General features: G+C 41.0%; 1 protein-coding gene across 4 annotated transcripts in view; it reads left to right on the top strand.

Annotated features, from left to right (window-relative positions):
- KDM4C (lysine demethylase 4C) overlaps positions 1-15171 on the top strand; it is a 490147-nt gene that overhangs the window by 137931 nt on the left and 337045 nt on the right. The window contains exon 10 of one of the 4 annotated variants that reach the window (XM_014608719.3): positions 13521-13745. The exons of the other annotated variants lie outside the window; for them this stretch is intronic. Coding sequence (XP_014464205.1) covers positions 13521-13562 — 42 coding nt within the window. The 3' untranslated portion in view covers positions 13563-13745. Of the gene's footprint in view, positions 1-13520; positions 13746-15171 lie in introns of those variants that run through there. 4 annotated transcript variants of the gene reach the window in all.

The following is a 15171-nucleotide window of genomic DNA, read 5'->3' as shown; positions in this document are numbered from 1 at the left end:
ATGCTGGGGCTGGGACTCACAGTCAGCTGATTGTTGGTCCCAGCCCTGGCACTGCACCAGGGTTGGTTCAAGACTTTGGTGCAGTGTTGTGGCTAGGACCAACTGTTGATTGTTGGTCCCAGCCCAGCACCATGGGGGAGTTGGTTCAAGATTTGGGTGCAAAGCCAGGGTTGAAACTAACAGTCAACCCAGCTCCTGCACCTCAATGGAGTCTTGAGTTTGTATCATCTCTGTGGAGCAGTCTGATAGCTGAGCATGTGGTACTTAATACAATCTGGAGAGATTTCTTCCACAAAAAGTCCTAACTTTGCCATGATACATTGCACTTAGCATGTGACTTACTACTTGACTACATGGCTGTTTGCATTTTAAACGTACTTAACACATCTAAGTGTAACATGACATGGTCCTTACTTAAAATGCTTTTTATCGGTTTAGATGTTTATTCCATGCTAGCTTCCATGAGAGCTGTATCTGATGACCTTACTGGTATATTTTGTTCACTGTACTCCTATGCTGTTTTTACTATAAGGTGCTTTTGTAAATTAAGATATTACAGAATCATAAAAGGGTAGGGCTGGAAGGGATCTCTGGAGGTAATCTAGTCCAGTCCCCTACCTGAAACAGAATCAAACCTACCGAAACCATGCCACAAATCTTGTCTAACCTATTGCTAAAATGACCATCAACTCTGTCCACATCTGCAAGGCATAACACAGTAACCTGTGTCAGGTAAAGCGGGGGAATGATAGTGGTTAGTGTCATGCTGCTGCGAAGGTTTTTAAAAAAGATCCAAGGGAGAGGGCCACACCCCCTGCTCCAGAAAAATGCAAAACTTCCCACAGTCCATTAAGTCTGACTATTGGGTAAGATTCCTTCCTGACCCCAAATGTGGTGTTTGGTCTGATCCTGAGTAGAGGTGCAAGACCCTCTAACCAGGAACCTGTGGTTTTAGTCCCAGCAGGATCACTGGCACACCCAGGCAAAATCTCCAGCCTTGGCTGCAGCCAACATCCAGTGCTTTTAAGAAAGTCAAAAATGAACAAAACAAAAGAGAAACCTCTGACTTGTCGCAACAGGGGAGGGGAAGGGACATTTTCTTGCCAGCCATGTGCTGCAACCAGTGAAGCTAAGAAATATGAGGAATTCCCTGACTAATGCTTATCTAACCTTTTCTTGTACACCTCCAATGATGGAGAATCCTCAGTTTCCCTTGGCAGTCTGTTCCACTGCCTCGGTGTTCTAACAGTGAAGTTGTTTTTCCTGATATCCAAACTAAACTTACTTTGCTGCAACTTGAAGCCATTGGTTCACGTTCTGCTGAAGCAAGAGAGAGAAGGTGTTCTCCCTTTTCTTTATGGCAGCCCTTCAGATATTTAAAGACTGGTATCATGTTCCCTCTTAAGCGCCTTTTCTGCAAGCTGAACATGCCTATTTCCTTCAACCTCTCTTTGTATGAGTTGTCTTCCAAACCCTTTGTCATTTTTGTTGCCTGCCTACCAATTTTATAATTCTTCTATAATTCTTCATATGAGTTGGTTTTTACTCTGTCATGTTAATCATATGTCCTTGGATATAGGATAAAAATTTGGAGTTAAAAATCTTTCTGCAAGTTGAGTGACATTTTCTGAAATTGCATGCTGTAGTTGAAGCTATCTCTCAGTAAGGCTGATTCAGGAATTTATGATGATGCAGTACTGGTAGTATGTACTAAAACATGTTCGCAAAAAGATGTTGTAGCCTGTTTTAATGCCTGATCCCATCATTCTTTCAGTATTCCTTTACTATTAAATTATTGAAGTAATGTATTGAAAGGTAACATTTTTATCTAATTCAGTTGACTTTAAGGGTGAATCCCAGGGTTGCATTTATGAAAAATTTACAGATGCAGTCTTTTTATTTTCTTTGTGTGATATTATGAAATGCACTTTTCTAGGTATGTTTTACATATAGTAATTGAAAGGTCAGCAGGTGATTGTTAAGTTCTGGGTAAATGATCACAATTTCTACCTTCTTTCTCAGTAGAAATACTCTTGGCTATGATGAATGAAATCTGTATCTTGTACTATAGCATTCAAAATTACAAGCAGCCTGAAAAACTTCAGAAAAAGATCTTGTACTTTTATATACTAACTTGGTTGTTGTGCTCTTTATTTTTGCCCATTTTAATATTACTTAAACCTAGGCTTTAAACTAGTTTCAGTGGGAGATGGAGATGAAATCCAAGAGATAAATAAACAGCCAGGTGACCTGGAAAAAGTCAAGTCAGAGGAGGCAATAGGGGAAGCCTTTATGTGCTCAGAGAGAAAATAGGGCAGTTGGGTAATTACCTAAAATATTTATACACGGATGCGAGACCCAGGGGGGATAAGCAAGAAGAATTGGAAGCCCTAGGGCAGGTAATTTAATTATGATCTGAGTGGGATAATGGGTACTTGGTTTATAGTTCACATGAATAGAGTACTGTTATGGATGGGTATATCTTACAGTGAGGTAATGGAGAAAACTTCAACTGAATAAAAATCTTTTAAATTAATAAAACTGCATTGAAAAGTCTTATAACATGCTTTTTAATAAGTCTTACATTTTGTATAAAATCTTCTATTATATTTTTCTTTATTATAAAGTAACATGAGGGAGAAATTTTGTAGTCTAAAGCTGCCACACTATAGTTCACCTTAAAACTTGGTGTATTCTCAGTACATGTTTAAAGAGTTCATGTATGAGCTAGTTTATTATTTAACTGCGTAGCACCTGAAAGAGAACTCCTTTCTGCCGAAGTCTTTGGCTTCTTAAATATTATTTCTTCCTTTCATAAAATTAAATCCATAGTTACTCATGCATATTCTACAGCAGTAGCTACTTAGAGTCCTATTTTCTGTGGATAAATTAGATCAAAGTGCTGGCCTGCAGGTTGTATTTCATTTTTTCCCTTTGGTGGGATGAAGTGCAGTTGTTTTGATGTTAGGTTTGATGGATTTGTTTGCCACTGCATTCATTAGCTTCACATCAAAAAACTGACAGGCTGTTAAATGAAACTTTGGCTTGGATTTTCAGCTTGACTGTTTGGAGACATTTGTGAGGATATTTTGTTTTTGTGCTGCAGCAGCCTCAAGCACATATGACTGGGTCTCAGAGGGAAGAAGAGTTATTTACTATCCTGATTTCTTTGAGTAAAAAAGAACCATTGTTTTGAGGACAACCCTATCTAGCTTACCCTATCTAAAGAAGTATATTTATTATGGTACAGAGACACAATATGGATAAATGGATAATTAATTTGGTCAGATAAAAGGATAGTCAGTGCCCACACAAAAGGTATATTTTCCAGTCCTATAATTATTTATCAAGGAATTGATTTAATTAATGAAGGCCAAAAATGAGACTAGTTGCCTAGCTGGCGCAGACTGTTCCTCCAGAGATATTATACAATAATCTTGAGTGGGCAAGGTTCTTTGGGTAGATGTGAGTATCTTTTATTAGACCAACTAAATAGTTAATTAAAAATCAAATAAAAGATATTACATCTACCCAAAGAACCTTGCCTGCCTATGTCCTTAGACCAACACAATCTTGAGCAGGCATTCATTTCTAGAGGTAGAAAGTTCCACCATGAGAAATCTTTCTGGGAGAGGGAGCAGTACAGGTGCTGAGTCTGCTCCCTCTTCACTGACATCACCCTGGCCTGGGGGAGGCCTGAAGAGCAATCTGGGGAAGACGTGGGGAACAGTGGCGATGATTTAAAAGGGAATGTGGTGGAGAATTGGGCCTACTTCGCACTCCTGCAAGCTTTTAAGTAGACAACCTAGCTGCCTGGATGAGTGGCAGTGTTAAGTTGGAGGCACAGGGCGACTGGGGGGAGCCTTCTGAACCCATTTCACATTGCTGTCTTTGCCCCCTCCTGGGGAGGTAATTTCAAAGCTATTGGGGTCAGAATTGGGCCTGGGGAGACCTGTCATTCCCACTGTCCCACCCAGCTGGCAGTCTCTGGGGAAGAGGCAGGGACCACCCACTGCTGCTCCCCTCCCCTCCCTGATGGGTCTGGGAAGAAGAGGGATGAGGAGCAGTGGGGCAAAGTCCTCAGCTCAGTTTGGGGAAGAGTCAGGGAGAACTGCTAATACATTACTGCTGGTGCTCCCTTCCCTTCCCAGACCCAGCAGTTTCTCACAAGGGAGGTCTTCCAGGGTGACACCTGGAAGATCTTTCCCCCAAAAGGGGAATGTTTCCCCAGGGAGAAATTGAATGAATGCTTGTAGTTTTTACTGGTCTTTCAGTGAGAATGGCAAGCCACCTTATGAACAAACAGAATATCAAAATAGGTAGTTAGGAAAGCAGACAGCTAAAAAAATCTTGTATGTGCATCAAATTTTATGATTGTAAGACAGTTCAGTACAGGATTTTAAGCAGGAGTTTGAAATAATTGCTTTAAGTTGTTGGGTTTTTTTTTTTTATTGCTAACAGTTAAAGCAATGGCAGCAATTATTCCTTTACTTAATCCAGGATTAGAATTGAAAATGAAAATATCTTCCAAAATACAGCTTCTGGCCATGCTTGTGTGCTTGAGCTTCAGTCCTACAGACATTTATGCACATGGTCAACTTTACTCGTCCAGAGTGAGCCTGCTTATTTGCATAAAGTTACACATCTGTTTTCAGGTTAGGGACGTTGAACTAATTCTGTTGCTGGACAAAATGTAAAGTATACTATGATCTAATTTGTCAAAGATAGTTATTATGGGGAAGACTAATACAGCTGCACAAAAATAGATGCATTTTTGCTTAATGTAATTAAAGAAGAGGGATATGGTTTCCTTACAATTGGATTTTAAATATTGGAGTATATTGTGGCAACTGTGAATGAGCAGAAGTGATAGAATCTAATTTTTCTTAGCTGTTTCTAAGTGATGTTGTAGAAGTTTCATTTATCAATATAACAAATGTACTGAGCTGACAGATTTTGTACAAAACTAACAAACTTTCAGGAGCTGTTGTTTTATGGCAGTTCTAACCAAAGAATTAGACTATTTTTTTTCTTACAATAAGTCAATAGTTTGCAATAAACTTGTCTTCTTAGAATACCATTTGTATGAGGTTTTAAGAAAAATCAATGCAATTTTTTTCTTCCTATGCTCCTACAGCATGTAAAATGTAGTTATTCCTGAGTTCATTAAAGAAACTATTTTGAATGGCTGCTCTGGTTCAATACATTACTGTCCCAGCCTGTAAAGAGAGATTATTTCTATTTCAGTGTGTTTTCAAGGAAGTCAGATTAGAGCTAAGAAAATATCCTGTTTATAAATTTATTGGAACTCTGGAAAAGGAGATAGGAATGCAGTTATAGGCCTTATTCTGTGCCTTGTGGCAAAAATTGTGTTAATATCTGCAAGCAACACTTCTGTGTCCAAAGAGGCAGCAAAATGTCCATCCCTAAAAGTTTCTCCATGCTAATGACTTCTATTAGGTGTCTACCTATTTTGATGAAATGATGAAGACTTTGATTTTTTTTTTTTACTGTTGAGTGGGATTGGATATGATTTTCTATTAAAAAGGAAAAAAGCCTAATTAAAAAATAGAAATTCCATTTGTGGACCTGAACTGATCCCTGATTTGAGTCCTCAGCAGGTTCAGGCCTTTAGATACAAAGCAGAAAGTTTTGCCACTTGAGGTAAGGGAATAATTGGTATCAGTAGTAGGCTGTCAGCCTCTATGTGGACTAATCACAAGAAGCAAATGGGATATGCATGCTTTGTCCCCATGAGTTTTACACAGATTTGTTGACAGCAACAGAATGTTGTGACTCAGGACTCCATGGCTAAAGGCACCCTTCAGAAAATGCCTGCTCTTCGTTTTCACTTGTTTTTTTGGAACAATAATAGAGCAATTCTTCTGCTGCAGAGAACTCAAATGACAACAGATCGTAATGTTTTTGACTTATTCCTATTGAAATCACTGGGTTTATCTTGTGAATCCTGTGTAGGTGTTTGCACACCTATCAGTGCTATTATTGCCTGGCACCCTTAAAGGGATCTCATGGTACTGTGAGTGGGAATCTGTGGTCTACAGTACTTCTCTGTATCTGCTGTTTCATTTCCTGCCCTACCTATTGTCTTTCCCCACTCCAGTCCTCTTCCACCACTTGATCACTATTTAACCCCCTTTGCCACAGTCTACCATGTCCATCTCTCCCCTCTCCTATTGCTGTTCTTCATCCTTTGACTCTTCCAGGCTCCTTTCTTTTTTCCCTCTCTCTCTCTCTCTCTCTCTCTCTCCCCCTTTTCCTCAAACCCTTAGGCCGATTGTGCATGTGGCAGGAGTTTAGTCCCCTAAATTGAAATGGTGTTTTTTTAATTGCAGTGATTAAAAACCCACCATTTCAATTTAGGGGCTTATGTCACTGTTATGGTAAGAGGCCTGATCTCCCCCCCCCCCCCCCCCCCCCCCCCCGTGGAGCCTGCCTGCCTCTCCTGTGGCTGGGGGACAAGCTGCGGGCAGGACAAGCAGCCCTGAGCTGCAGGAGGCCCCGGTCCTTCCTTCCATGGTGGCAGTGCCCCCTGGGGCTGCCCAGGGGACATCACCCCTGTAGGAAGGTCCAGGCCCCCCCGCAGCTCAGGGCCTGCTGGCAGCTAGCCCCCCAACTGTAGGAGAGGCAGGCAGGCTCCTGCTGGATCCAACTTTTCTTGAGCTTGCGCCATTGGTATTGGGGTTTTATTATGAGTATGTGACAAACAACCTTAACTGTAGTCATTGTTTCCAACTCTGCCTGTAGTAAATTACAATAAAATTTATTGAATCAAATTTTTTTTTCTTACTAGTTTAGTATAATGGTATTTTTCTTTGTAGTAATTTCAAAATAATCTTCATAATAAAATGGAGTTTTATTAACACTATTTTAATTGATAATACATAAGCAGTAGACCTACTCAGTAGTGACATGGTGGTTTTTCATGGGAGCATTATTCTGCTTTCCCTGCGCACCCCCCCTGCACTCTAGCTACACTGTTTGGTGTGGTGCTGCACTGCTCGGCTCCTGTGGCTGGATACAGGCAACACAGAGTTTTCCCTGCCATTGCAAAGGCTCCTGGGGGTGGATCCGGCAGGGATCACCATTCTGCTTGCTCCACACACCCCCTATCAATACATTGATTGACTCTTACCTTGCTCCTAAGACTGTGCAAAGGCAACTCGGAGCTTCTCCTGTCACAACAGACTGCCAGTGGCAAGAGATCCTGGGGCTGCCTCATAGTCGGTGCCCTGTAGCAAGTACCCCCCTCCCCTAGTTATGCTACCGACTTTCAGTATCATTTAACAAAATAACTTTATATTCGGAGTTTTAACATTAAAAAGTGAACTATGTTAATAGAACTGAGTCCTTTTCTTACGAAATGCGTGACTGAAATTGCAAGCACTTTTCAGTAAGGCATAGGCAGAAAAGGGTATAAGACTTGAAAGAAAACATAGTATAGAAATGAATTTACTGTGTAGAACTTAATGGTGCTAATTCTCACATTTTTTTTATCCATTAGCACTAGTGATAGTGTTAGTACAGCTTGCTGCTTTATTTCCTTTATTGAAGTGGAGAGAGTCTTTTTTTTTTTTTTTTTAACTCTTCCATATATCCTGCATGATGAATAATTTGGGTAGAAAGTAATTTGAATCACTAACAAATTAAGTGGAAACCATTTATTAAAATTGCTTTAAAAGCCTGTTCTATTTCAGAATATTCAGAATTTCTTGAAAATGAAAGAATGACTGACTAATGTTTTGATAACATTTACTGTTCTTTGCCTTTGATTTGTCTACAGCAAATCTGTGAACATTTGTGGTTTATTTTGGGATGAATTTCACAAGTTTTGCTATGGAAGTTAAAAGATCTTAGTTTTATTCTTTTAAAAATTGATAGTGTGGAATCTCATCCTGTTGATATGATGAAAACTGGCCAGACTCTTAACAGTTTAAAATATGGTATTAAAACTATAATTTCATATAATGGAAGTGACTTTGCTTAGGAAAAATTTAATATTTTTCTTTCACAGTTCAATTATTTTTATAATCTTTATCAAGTAGTTATTGCTTTCAAATATAGATGTGATCACATTTTTCAATCTGGAGTCTGAAGACCCAAAATTTGGATTTCCTATCACTTCAGGTCTTCATATAAAATTATGTCTTTCTTAGGCAGACAAGGTTCCTTGGGTGAATTTGATATCTTTTATTAGACCAACCCAAATGGTTGGAGAATAGATATTAAGCAAGCTTTTGGGTTCAAAAACCCTTCGTCAGGCTAAGGAAGCTTCAGCAGTTGCTGCGTGCTCTTCCTGGATGGAATGAAAAGTAAAGAAGCCAGGGGCTGGGCTGGGCTGGGCTGGGCTGGGCTGGGGAGTCAGTTGCCAGGCAGATTGTAATGTATCAAAAATCCAATGTCTATGTTTAGTCCCTGATCTCTAGTATCCAGCAGGTTGATGAAATGGAGCTCATAGGCTCGTCTCTGGGAAGCGTTGTGTAAGTTTCCCTTGAGGATCAGGACTGAGAGATTGGAGAGAGAGTGGCCCTCCTGTGAGAAATGTGACCCCACCAGTAATTGGATGTTTCTGTCTTTGATGGATTTCCGGTGTGCATTCATTCTGGTGCACAGTTGTTGTCTGGTCTCTCCTACATATCTTCCATCAGGGCATTTGGTGCATTGGATGAGGTATACTACATTCTTGGAGGTGCAGCTGTAAGATCCTGGGATGCTGATGGCTCTGTTGTGGGGTGTAGTAATAGTGGGGGTGGTGGAGATGTGTTGGCAGGTTTTGCATTTCTTGTCATGGCACGGTCTGGATCCTTTTGGTGTGTTCTGGGGTTGAGGAAGTTTGCTTCTGGTGATGAGGTTGGCGAGGTTTGGTGCTTGTCTGAAGGCTAGGATGGGTGGCTCTGGGAAGATCTTTTTAAGAATAGGGTCTCTTTCTAATATGGGTTGCAATTGTTTGAGGATTTTCCGTACAGGTTCAAGGGATGGGTGATAGGTCATAACCAGTGGTGTGCGATATGTGGGTGTTTTTCTTCTGTACTGCAGCAGTTCTTCACGTGGTATCCAGGTGTCTTTCAAACGTGCGATATACCTCTCTGGAGGAGTGTCTTTGCTGGGTGAAAGCCTTTTTAAGATTGGTGAGGTGGCGATCCTGGGTGTTCTCTTCAGTACAGATGCAGTGGTATCTGAGGGCTTGGCTGTATATCACAGCTTTTTTGGTGTGTTTCGGGTGATTGCTGGTTCTGTGCAGATATGTATGTTGGTCTGTGGGTTTCTTGTATACTGTGGTGTGTATTTTACCCTTCTGGATACTGATCCTTGTGTCTAAAAAGGGGATGTTGGTGTTGGAGTATTCTAAAGAAAGTCGGATGGAGGGATGGTGACTGTTGAATTTCTGGTGGAACTCAATCGGAGATTCCAGGTTCTCACTCCAAATGATGAAGATGTCATCGATATATCGTAAGTACAGCAAGGGTTTGATGGTGCAGTTCTTGAGGAATTTTTCTTCCAGGTGGCTCATAAAAAGGTTGGCATATTGTGGGGCCATTTTAGTGCCCATAGCTGTTCCCATCATCTGTAGGAAGTGTCGATTATTAAAAGTGAAATTGTTGTGTGTGAGGATGAAGTGTATAAGCTCAGTGATATCTTTGGGTCTGTATCCTGGGTTGTAATCTTGTTCCTGTAGATGTTCTCTAGCCTTGTTTATTCAGGCAGACAGGCTAAATTGTCATCACAATCCTTTTCACCTTACTCTATGAAAATACCTTTGCCTGTTTCATTTGACAGTGGGTATGGTACTGGAGAGCCTTAGTTTTGCATTTATAGCTTGTGCCAGAGCCATCCAACTGGCAGCCCATGCAATATATGCAGCTCACAAAGGGTTAACATGTGGCCTGTAGTCTCCTGTCTTGCTATTGTTTACCTCCTCCTGTGGCTGGGATCTGGGCTTCTCTTCTTCTCTTCTCGCTTCTGCTTCCTGCCTTGCTCCTGGTGCTGGAACAGCACAGTAGAAGGCGGGGAGGAAGCATTTGGCTGCCCATGTTATACATGCCAAAGTGGGGGAGGGTGGGAGAGGAGCAAGACTGCATGTGTGGTTGGGAGCGTAGCCAAACTGCTCGGGCTTCATGTGCCACTGGGAGCAGTGCCTGGCTGCACACTTGGATGGGAATAGAGTGGAGCTGTCTGGAGGGTGTGCATGTGTGGTTGGAGCAGAGACAGGGTTCTTGGGTTGCTCGTGCTGCCTGGAGTAGAGCTGGATTGCATGTGGCAGCATGGGGAACTGCTTGCTTACATGGCTGAAGAGACTCCAGGGGGGCTTCCTCTCACAGGTTAAGGCTCATGCAGTGTGTAGCCCAGGGTCTGCAGCCTCCCAGTGCCCAGAAGTTGAACATCCCTGGCTTGTGCAAGCATAGTCTCTCTCTCAGAGCAACTGATCTGCAGTCAATAAATAAGGAAACCAGTGAGAGAGACATCTGAGTTGGCTGGTTTTGATCAGCTGAAATGGTCTTAAACCGTCTGAAATCTTACTGAATATGCTGCTAAGGAAGCAACCAGGTAATTTCTTATTCTCCATTTAGAATAGTTAAACTTACATTAACTTATGTTGAAAGCTCACTTTTATGATGAGTGCTGATCCTTCTCTGTTTTTGCCTTTTAAAGGGCCAAAAAAGCTGAGGTTGACATCAGAGTGAGCGTGACATGCACACAGTACATAAAGATCTGAAAACCACAGTTTAACTAACTAATCTTCCAGGACTATTAACTTGCTGTGCCTCCTATCATTGAGAAATCACAGAAGGAAAAATGAGGGTGAATGGGAAAGAGGACTAAACAAGAGACCTGAAATAATGGTTTCTTATTCCAAAGAAAACATTTATAGTTCCACAGCCCACCAAAAAGGTTGAGCTGGAATTGAAGTGTGTGTGTGTGTGTGTGTGTGTGGGAGAGAAGGTGAGAGAGAGAGAGACCCAAGAGTGTGGTGAGCTGCAGTAATCGCCATCATATGCAGATTTATTTTCAGACAAATATCATCTCTAAATTGGGGTTCATGCGATCTCTGAGTCTCCCAAAGAAACTGAATGGGGTTTGGATGGTTGAAGATTCCTTATTTTCAGATCAACCCAATGCTACTTGACTGAAGGGTTCTAATTGGCTCTTGTTTTAGTTATATAATTCATACTTGCTGAGCCAAAAGGGCCTGAGACACTTAAGGTAATTGATTTCAGTCAAAAGCTCAGGTTATATTATAGTAAATATATACATAAGGCACACTTGACTGTTGTAGGCCATGCAAAAGGCTATATTCCAGCTCAGATCCAAAGAATAACACATTTTTAACCAAAAAGTATTCTTCACGTCGCTGAGAAATTGCTTCTATATTTCTTTTCTACTTCTGTCCTGCTTTAGTTTTAAAATACCAGTAACAAACACATCTTTTTAATTCTGAACCTAACTTATACAAAGGATTGTATATAAGGAATAGTCTATTGGTACTGTTTGAGTAATTCTGAAAAACCGAGCAGAATGTGTGACGCAAGATTTATAGAATTGGCATCTCGGAATACCAGTAATAATCAAGAAACCTTCTTGTAGATGTGCTTTTTCTTAAATCTAAGCCACTATACAACATGCTAGTAGTTTTTCAAAAGGAGGCCATGTAGAAGTGTTTTGAAATAACTTTGTGGTGTGCAGCATAGCAGTCAAATTCCTCTACTAAGTTTGCCAGGTTGCCCATACCTCAGTGCCATTTGCTTAGGCTCCTTTTTTATCCTGTGTCTATGCCTAAAGCATTAACCACTTCCAAATAGATGATTTTGAAATCAGTCACTTTTAATACTCCATCATTCTTCGAGGCCATATTTAGCCACTTTCTGAGTCGCTCACAATATTGTTATTTAAGAAAGTAATGTATTTTTTAAGACTTTTTTCCTTAGGAGAATTGAAGTTTGTGCCTTACCTTAGCTGTCAAAAATATGTAAGCCCTGTGTTCAGTAATTCTGAAATGGAACTCCAGTTTGATACTATTCATGTTTTCAATAAAATATATTATGTCTTTTTCTGTTGTGAAGAAAAGTGTTTTAACATACCGTCAATTTATAGGACAACACAAGTACTGAATCTTCAAATTAAATCTCTATTTAAGATGGTTCCTCTGTTTACAAGAAAGTTTCAGCTACTGAGCATCTTCATCAGAAATATAAGACATTCTTCAATAGAATATGAAAATGGTGTGCTTGCTGTCAGCATGCATATTTTTCTTCAGTTGATTTAGTGAGTAATATGTATTGTGTTATTGGAACAAAGCGAACTAATAGAAAAGAGAAAAAATTACAAGGAAAATAGTAAAAGGATGCTCCAGGATAATGAAAGCAAGAGAAAGAGAAAAATAAACAGAATGGATACAATAGGTCATATAAATAAGGTAAAAAAAGAGACAATTTAGAATAGTCTCCAAAGAGGGTTAATCTAGTCAAAATCAAGGTTGGTGAATGGGAATCTGCCCTGACAAGAGAAGGGTACTACAAAAAATACCAAAGCAAATGCTTCACTACTGGAGCAGCTGGCATACCACAAGAGACTAAAAACACTAGGACTCTTCAGTTTGGAAAGAAGGCTGAGGGAAGATGTGATACAGGTCTAGTAAAACATCAAGGGTGTGGACCAAGTAAACAAGGACCTGTTTTACCAGGTCCCAGAACAATAGAACTAGGAGGCAGTGGTTGAAATTAATAGCTGACAGGTTTAAAACTAGGATGAGAAAGTACTTTTTATGCATCATTAACTTGTGGTATTCGTTTCCATAGAAGGTGGTAGAGGCAGGTAGCATAGGGAGGCTCAAAAAGGGACTGGATGAATGAATACTGGGGTTTTCAGCCTTTTTGGATCAGTGTACCCCCAGCGGCTGGACGCAGAGCCGTGTACCCCCAGTGGCCAGATGCGGGGTGGGGGTGGGGCAGGGTGGCGGTGTGCGGCTGGATGCAAAGCGGTGGGGGTGGGGCACAGCCAAACATGGAGCAGGAGCAGCCACCATGTGTGAGCTTCTCCTGTGTCTGGCTGGGCGGGCGGTCCTTGCACGGCAGTGTGGGTTGGTGCGTGGTGGCGTTCTGTCCCCGTCTGCCCACGCATACCCCTTAGGGCCTTCTCAAGTACCCCAGGGGGTATGCCTGATCAATTAAAAATATTTCATGAACTTTATTGGATTTCTATCCAAATGACTACTTGGACTTGAGACATCAGTAGTTACTGGAGTGTTCAGAAGATGTATGTTTTGGAAATGCCTGAATATAAAACATTTTGGTAAAAATCTTCACAGATGCTTGAGGAAAAATATAACCCACTATTTATCTACAAATGAAGAGTTTTGCTATTTAGAGACCATTTCAGAAACAACTTGGAGAAATGGATTTAAAAAAACCTGCATAACTAAATTAAGCTGTATACAAATAGGGGCAAACTACTTATATAAACTTTTAAACTGATTTCCTAGTATTTTTTGTTGTTGTGTACACTAGGTCTTTAACCAGACTCTACTGCATATTTTTGAAGATGTCTAGCATATGGAATTCCATGTGATTTGAAGGGAATCCTTTCCATATCTTCTGCCTGCTAAGAGAGCTCTTCAGACACATCGGAGGCGCAATAATGTTCTATAAAAGAATTTGTTACTGAAACACTAATGATAGTATCACGTGAAAATGATGTAAAGTAATAAGATGAATAAAGTAATAAATATATGATTTTATAGTGTGTGTGTGTGTGTGTACTAGCCAATTGCCCGTCAAGAATGACAGGGGGCGGGGTGGAGGGGCAGGGGCTGGGATGGAGTGCTGCCGCCTAGTGCCCTGTGCTGCCGCTATTCTGCCTCTTGCAGGGAGCGGGGTGGGAGAGCCGAGGCCAGCACTGCTGGCCTCAGCTCCCCCACCCTCTGTTCGGTCCTCAGCGTGGCTTTGGAATCATGGTGACACTTCACCACAGTTGGAGCACTCTGATTGGCTGTTTCCATCAGCCAATCAGAGCGTGAATAAAGCATTACGGACAGACAGACTTAGGCTTTTATAATATTAGAATATCTATCTATCTATAGGTATAGATATAAATATGTATGTATGTGTTATGTATATGTATGTATGATTTTTACCCAAATGTTTTATATTTGGACACTGCCAAAACATACATCTTCTGAACACTCCAGTAGCTACTGATGTCTCAAGTCCAACTGTTGCTTATAAGTTACCCAGGTTCAAAAAGATAAATTCATGGATGACAGATCTATTAATAGCCATTGAATAGAATGGTTGGAGATGTTTCCTTTGGCATCTCTAAATCTGTAATGGTGGATGACAGGGAGGGTATTGAATAGTGGGTAGATCATGCTAGAGAGACCTGGTTCATTGCTGTCCCTGTATAGCATCTACTTTTGCCATTGTCAGAGATGGGTTACTGGGCTAGATTGATCATTGGTCTGACCCAGTGTAGGATTTCTTATGTTCTGTAAGACCGTAGATGTGATAGTTCTCATAGAAGTAGCTTTACTGATTGAAATGGATTCCTCATCTGGGTAAGGATTACAGGATCTGGCCCTTATATAGTGTGGCTGAACAGATTGATCATTTGGTGGGTTTTTGTCCTTGAAACTGAACTCAGATTAGTTGAGTTAAATGTACCATTCTCTACTCACAGGGGGTTTTCTAAATCTTTTTTTTTAGGCATGATGCAGCATGCAATGCTGCTCTCTTTGCATGCTCTCTCAGCCTACAGATGTGTGTGCGCACACGCACGTGTGGGATGAGAGAGCATGCACAGGGACTGGATTTGAGAGATAGTCATAGAGAAGTAGGGCTGGAAGGGACCTCCAGAAGTCATCTAGTCCAACCCCATGCGAGGCAGGATCATCCCTATTCAAACCAACCCATGCAACCATAATCTAAACTCTATATAAAGACTACCTTTATCCCTGATACAACGTAGACCTAGCACCCTAACCTGTCACAGGAGAAACTACAGCAGCCAGTGTCCTGCTTCTATAAAATGTTGTCAATATACATACGCTCAAGAGGTCCCAGGTAGAGGGCCATGCCCTTCTTCCCCCCCCCCCCGCTACAGAAGAAGACAAAAACCCCCACAGTCTATACCAATTTGACCATGGGATAAAATTCCTTCCTG

The sequence above is a fragment of the Alligator mississippiensis genome, chromosome 3 (genome assembly GCF_030867095.1).
Source record: "Alligator mississippiensis isolate rAllMis1 chromosome 3, rAllMis1, whole genome shotgun sequence".
Taxonomy (NCBI): domain Eukaryota; kingdom Metazoa; phylum Chordata; order Crocodylia; family Alligatoridae; genus Alligator; species Alligator mississippiensis.
This window is presented reverse-complemented; position numbering and strand designations above follow the sequence as displayed.